Here is a 6,542-nt window from a genome sequence, read left to right on the forward strand (position 1 = left end):
CCTGGAACAAAGGAACGCCCCAGTGAAGGGGCTGGGGGGGCTCAGAGCCCAAAGAGGGGAGGACCTGGTGGGGCTCAGAGGGGAGTCAGACCCCGACAGAGGAACCTGACAGGGTTTAAACCCCAAGTTAAGGTGCCCTATTGGGCTAAAAAGAGGATGAGACCCCAAAATTCAGAGTTCTGGCAATGCTCAGAGAATTCTGGCAGGACCCAATCCCCATCCCGAGGTGGCCAAAGGGAGATTCCAGCCTTGCCCTTGGGCTCGGAAACAACTCAAGGTCTCCCAAAGCACCAAATAAACCACCCACAACCAAAAGTACTTCATTTTTCCTAATAGTTTAATTAGACTTTAATGATTTATTGCTCATCTGCAAGGATTAATATTGCATTCATTAAAAATCATTCATATACAAAATAAACCTCTCGCTCCCGGCCCGACGCTGCCGCCGCCATCACCCCCAGGCTCCCCCACCATGGCTTATCCAGACATGGAGCCCTCGCACTGAGATTCCACCCGAGATGGGTGGGAACGGGGAGGGGGCGGGGGGGGCAGGGACCCCCGGGCGTGGGGGGCTCACAGGGAACGGGGGATGCTCCCGATCCTTCCCACCAACGCCCATCCCAGCTCGCTAAGCCGTCCCCGGTGAGGTCTGGGGGATGGTGGAGGGGACCCAGGTGATCCCCAGGATCTGTGGGGGAGCGAGGCAAGTGATCCCCAAAATCTATGGGGCGACCGTCCAGGAGGAGAGCAGGCAGGGTGGGAAAGAGGAACAGTCAGAGGACACGGAGGAGGGGATGAGACTGGGATGATCTCAGCCACCAGCACCTCTCCCATCTCCTGGCCCCCCAAGGAGCTCTGCACCCCCAGATCTGCAAATTCCCTGGGAAGGACCCGTCCAGGTGGATCCCTGGGAAGGGGGAAGGAGCAGCTCCATGATCCGGGAGGTGCCAGCAGCTCCTTGCCTCCCTTGGGTGGGGAAAGGAAGAGGAGATTTGGGGAGGATAAAAATAGCCAAGAGGAACCTCAGTGGGTTGGAAGGAGCTTCCCACACCCCAGCACAAGCTGGGAAAGGGAAACGCCAGCAGGGAGGGCATGGAGGAGGTGATGGGAGCAGCTGGGGCACACGGGGAGAGGGTGAGGAAAACAGCAGCAGGGAGCAGAGGGGCCAGGCTGGGGTATGGGGAAGGCTCATCTTTGCATCCAGCTCGAAAAAAAAAAAAGTGAAACACCCCCAAAACCCCCCCAGCCACCCTCAACACCACCCGGCGCTTCCCAGAGGGAGATGGGAAGGCGGCCACGTCCCCAGTGCTTCCTCTTTAAAACATCTGAAAACATCCCCGCCCTCTAAAACATCTCTGTGAGGATCAAAAAAGGAAAAGAGGAAGGAAAAAACAAATAAACAAACGGAAAAAAAAAATGTTTAAAACTCAATTAAGGTGCAGTTTGGCTAAAAAAAAAAACAGAACAAACAAAAAACCTAGGAGAGATGAGGATAATGCTGGGAAAGCGACCCCCATCCGGATTCAGATTAGCACCCTGAAACACTGAACTCCCCTGGACCCAGGTGGCCAGCAAACCCAGGCCAGCGGCCACCAAACCTGGGCCACCTCAGAGCAGGGACCTGGGCTGGGCTTGGGCACAGTCACCCCCCTTTGCCAGGTGTCCTGCAGGCCACTCTGCTCCCAGGAAGCACCCGGAGCAGGGATCTAGCAGCTAAAACTGGGCTCTTTAAGGCAATTTAGAAGTTGCAGATAATCCACACAAAGAAATAGAAGATAAGGTAGAAGAGCATCTCCGGATCCGCAGGGAGCCCGGCTGAGACCGACATGGGCTGGAAAGGTGGGAAAAAATACAAAATAAAAGCCCAAAAAAAAAACCATTGCTGCAGGAATGAAGTGCCCTTGGAACAGCAGGAAAGGGAAAGCCCCTCCTGGAGCCAGGGCTGGGAATCAGCGGCTTCAGCCACATGAAAGCAAGAAGCAAATAAATCCCAGGTTGTCTGGCAAGATCAGACAGGGATGTGATCATGGAGAAGGGGGAGAAAAGAAAACCTGACCTTAAAATCACAGATAAAATGTAAAAACAGGTTCTGGTGGTGGTCAAGGGAAAAAGAAAAAAAAAAAAAAAGGTAAACCAAAATAAAAATGATTTTTAAAAATAATCTCTCAAATGTTGCCTTGTGTGGTCTGGTCCTTCATGGAAATGGTCCCGTCAGTATCTAGGAGAGAAGGAAGGGACAGTGAGGGACGTGGGAGGTGCTGCTGTGCCAGGGCAAGGGGCTCCCCCAGGTATGGGATTCCAGGCTGGTTTGGGCTGGCAGGGACTTTAAAGCCCATCTCATTCCATGGGCAGGGACACCTTCCACTGTCTCAGGCTGCTCCAAGCCCCATCCAACCTGGCCTTGGACACCTCCAGGGATCCAGGGGCAGCCACCGCTGCTCTGGGGAACCTGTGCCCAGGCCTCCCCACCCTCACAGCCAAGAATTCCTTCCCAATATCCCATCCATCCCTGCCCTCTGGCAGTGGGAAGCCACTGAGCCTTGTCCTGTCCCTCCAGCCCTTGTCCAAAGTCCCTCTCCAGCTCTCCTGGAGCCCCTTTAGGCACTGGAAGGGGCTCTAAGCTCTCTTGGGAACCTCCCGGCTCTCCCAGAGGAGCTCCAGCCCTCAAAGCATCTCCATGGCCTCCTTTGGACACGCTCCAGCAGCTCCACACCCCTCTGCTGTTGGAGACCCTGGAGCTGGAGGCAGAGCTCCAAACCCATGAGGAGCTGGGAGCTCCTGGCCCAGCAGCTCTCACCTGTAGTAGTTGGGTTTGAAAGGCCCATTTTTGTTGAGTCCCAGGTATTTGGCCTGATCGTCCGTCAGCTCCGTCAGGTGGGCGTCGAACGACGGCAGGTGCAAACTGGCCACGTACTCGTCTGGGAAGAGGGAAAATGGGATCAGGGGGTCCACATTCCCCACCACAACATGGGCAGGTGATGACTGCAAGGCCTGGCTGGGCAGCACCCCAGATTCACCATCACCCAAAGCAGAGCTGAGCCCAGGCCTGGGCTGGATGTGCCCCTAAAGGCATAAGGAGGGCATGGAAAATCCCAGAGAAGGGAGGCTGCAGGATGTGGGATGCCTCCCACGCTGCAGAACACTAAGGAAAATACATCAAATAACAACATGTATTTTAAGGTCACTGCCTCTGGTGCCTTCCCTGAAGTCACTGTCCCTCTGGAAGTGTTTCTCAGCCCAGGCTTGAGTTCTCCTGACACTGCTGGCACACAGATTCCCCAGGGAAAAGTCAGTTCCTTCACTCACCCATCTTCTTCGGCAGCAGGTAAACGTCCTGCTTGTACCGGCCCTCGGGAGCGTTGTAGAGCTCAATCAGAGCCAGAGCCTGTGGAGAGCACAGGGATAAGCTGGGAATAGCCAGGAACGGCCACCAACCTGGGCAGCACAAAGCTCCCAAAGGCAGAGAAGGATCTGGGAGCTGGAGGGACAGCGCAACCATTTCCAACATGCCTTGAGGGAAAGGCTCCCACCACAGGTACGTCCCTCTCTGGGTCTCCATAACCCCACGGTAGGGATCAGAGAGCAGGGATCAGATGCCACCCAGCTTGTTTGCAGCATCTGGGCTCAACACCCCAGGGAAAAAGCCCAGGTTTAGGGTTAGCAGCTCTTCTCCTCGTAAACCACACAGCTGCGGCAGCACGTGGGAAAGGAGGGGCTGCTCCTCAGAAACTGGCAGCATCCAAAAACCAGGATCCTTCAGGAGAGATGAAACTGCATCCCCCGAGTGCTGGCCTCCAGTGCTGGGAACCCAAGTCCAAAAGAGAGGCCTGGTCCCTGTCCATTTGGACTGGCTGGAGTGAGGACAAGGGAATTCCCCGCTGCCAGCCTGGCTGTCCTTCCCCACGAGCACCAGTGCCACCAGTCCCTTCCGTGTTCCCACTCCAATCAATCCCCTCGGTGCTCCCAGTGCCACCAGTTCCCTTGGTGTTCCCAGCCTCAACAAAGCCTTGCTTTGAGGTAAGCTCAAACCTGTGCTCCGTGGGCTTAAACTCATGCTGGGGGAGCTTAAATCTGTGCTAGAGGGGCTTAAACCTGTGCTGGGGTAGGTTAAACCCATCTAGGGGGGGGCTCAAACCTGTCCTGAGGGGGCTCAAACCTGTGCTGGGGGGGCTTAAACCTGTGCTCAGGGGGGCTTAAACCTGCCTTCCAGCCCAGCAGGATCTGTGCCATAAAACCACTCATTGAAAAGCTCTCCCAAAACTTGCTGTACCCAAAACACTGGGTCCACGCCAGCAATAACTCCAGCCCAGACAAAATGGTATTTCTGGCAGTGGTGCCATCCCAAGGACCAATCCCAGTGTGTTCCCAGCTCCTTCCAAGCCATCCCCACCCTGAGGCTCGTGCAGAGCCCCACCCGTGTACGGACCTGCGTGGTAGCCGTGATGGAGAGAACGAAGGTGGGAACCGTGGAGCAGCTCAGGTTGAGCAGACGGCCCTGGGAGGAAGCAGGAGGAGTCAGCACGGAGCTGGACGTGCTCCCAAATCCAAACCAAATTGAGTTTCCAGATGGAATTCACCTCCACCCCCTCCCTGCACAGGGGACCAGGGAATAAGGGCACAGGGAACCAGAGCATTTCAATTCTGCTCCAGTTTCCACCTTAACCCTTCGTTTCAAGGCAGGGGAATGTTGTGGTCCCTAGAAAAGCCAGTCCCTCCTCCTGCCAGAACAGCTCCTGTGGGAAGAGGAGCCACCCAACGCCTGGGAAACCCTGCACAGATGGGGTTTGGCTGAGTGGGATGAATCCCGGCTCAGAAGAACAGAGCCAGATGACACCTCTGTGGCTGCATGTGGGATATGACACACCCACCCTCAAGAAAAGGAAATAAAAAATAAATAAAATAAATCAAAAAACCCTTTTTTGAACCCTGAAGCTCCTCCCAGCACTTTTCCACCTGGCTAAATCCGTGACTTCCTGATGGAGGCCCAAAGCATCACGGCCCAGCTCTGAACACACCTCAGCCAGCAGCACCACGCGCTTCCCGTCCGGCCAGATGACGTGGTCCACTTGGGAGCGGACCCGCTCCCAGGTCAGCTCCGGCGTCCGGAGGCTGGTCTGGAAGAGGAGGAGGAAGAGGCTGCAGTCATGGCAGGAGCCGGCAGGTGGGCACGGCCGGAGGCGCCGGCACTCACCACGTCGATCTCGGTGTTGGAGTGGCCCATGTTGCACACGATGCAGCTGTTCTTCATCCGATCCAAGTGCTCCCTGGTCACCACGTTCTTGTTCCCTGCAGGCACAGAGGGCACAGCTGATCCCACAGCAGTGGGAACACAAACCCTCTGGGTTCCCCGTCCCTGAACTTGAGTCAGAGAAGCTCGGCTTGGGGTTACATCGGATGAACTTCCACTGGGACATGAGCCCTTGCAGCTGTGACAGCAGGGAACGTGGGGGACAAGTGCTGTCATGGAATATCCTGAGCTGGAAGGGATCCACAAGGGTCATCAAGTCCAACTCCTGGCCCTGCATAGGACACTCCCAACAATCCCACCCTGTGCCTGAGAGCGTTGTCCAAACACTCCTTGAGCTCTGGCAAGACTGGGACCGTGACCATTCCCTGGGGAGCCCATTTCAGTGCCCAAATCTTTGATCTTTGCTCCCATGAATTAAGCAGGCTCTAGGAGATCCCAAAACACGCTGAGAACATGTGGCCGAGATGTCTCTCTGCTCTGGGCCAGGACTGTGCTCAAAGAGGGAATCAGAGGAAAAGCTGCTGGCAGAGCCCAGCTATTGTGGAACGTTAGGAGCACACAGCAGTGAAGAGTCCTCTCCATTCCCAGCTCCCTCAAGACCCCACTAGGGAATGATGCTCCTCAGCCTGCTCCAGCCTTGTCACCCCTACCTGTGCAGGTGATGACGACATCCACCTGACGGATTACTTCGCTCAGCTTCACCACCCGAAATCCATCCATGCTGGCAAAGAAGGGGAATAGGGACCATGATGAGGAGGAGAAGCTTGTTCCTTCTCTGCCCCAGGCCATGTGGGATCTCAGCAGCTCCAAACTGCTCTGGCAGCAGCCCAGGCTCTCCTCTACCCCTCCAGGAACACCAGTGCCATGAGGGAGGGCTGTGCAACAGTTGGGGTGTCCAACCCACTCTTGGAAATGTCAGAGGAGCCAGGAACATGTGGCACAGAGGCTTGAGCAGCCTCCCCAAATCAGCCAGTGAACATCCTCTGCCCGGTACCCCATCCCTGAAAGCTGCCCCAGCCCTTCCCCATCACACCCCAACGAGGTGCATGTTCTCCAAAATGAGCCACAGATCCCCCTGGCTCCACTCCAGCCTCAGGTAGGGTTTGGAAGAGCAGATAGATACTCCCAAGCAGACGGGAACACCTTACCAGGCTTGGAGAGCGCAGATGGGGTCGATCTCTGTGACGTACACGATGGCTCCCAGGGCTTTCAGGGCAGCACAGCATCCCTTCCCGACCTGCCAAGGCAAAAGGATCACAGTGAGGCAGGACACGGACACACCAGTGCTACCGCA

General features: G+C 56.0%; 1 protein-coding gene across 4 annotated transcripts in view; it reads right to left on the bottom strand.

Moving 5' to 3' along the window:
- Positions 1–323: 323 nt before the first annotated feature.
- AHCYL1 (adenosylhomocysteinase like 1) overlaps positions 324–6,542 on the bottom strand; it is a 23,888-nt gene continuing 17,669 nt past the window's right edge. For 3 of the 4 annotated variants that reach the window (XM_008638003.2, XM_017739834.1, XM_017739835.1), the window contains exons 10-17: positions 6,397–6,485; positions 5,899–5,969; positions 5,192–5,286; positions 5,016–5,114; positions 4,427–4,495; positions 3,307–3,385; positions 2,798–2,918; positions 324–2,218 (exon numbers count right to left, since the gene is read on the bottom strand). In XM_008638003.2, coding sequence (XP_008636225.1) covers positions 2,212–2,218; positions 2,798–2,918; positions 3,307–3,385; positions 4,427–4,495; positions 5,016–5,114; positions 5,192–5,286; positions 5,899–5,969; positions 6,397–6,485 — 630 coding nt within the window. In that variant the 3' untranslated portion in view covers positions 324–2,211. Of the gene's footprint in view, positions 2,219–2,793; positions 2,919–3,306; positions 3,386–4,426; positions 4,496–5,015; positions 5,115–5,191; positions 5,287–5,898; positions 5,970–6,396; positions 6,486–6,542 lie in introns of those variants that run through there. The other variant, XM_008638004.2, reaches the window with a different exon arrangement.

Source organism: Corvus brachyrhynchos, unplaced genomic scaffold (assembly GCF_000691975.1).
Source record: "Corvus brachyrhynchos isolate BGI_N302 unplaced genomic scaffold, ASM69197v1 scaffold67, whole genome shotgun sequence".
Lineage (NCBI taxonomy): Eukaryota > Metazoa > Chordata > Aves > Passeriformes > Corvidae > Corvus > Corvus brachyrhynchos.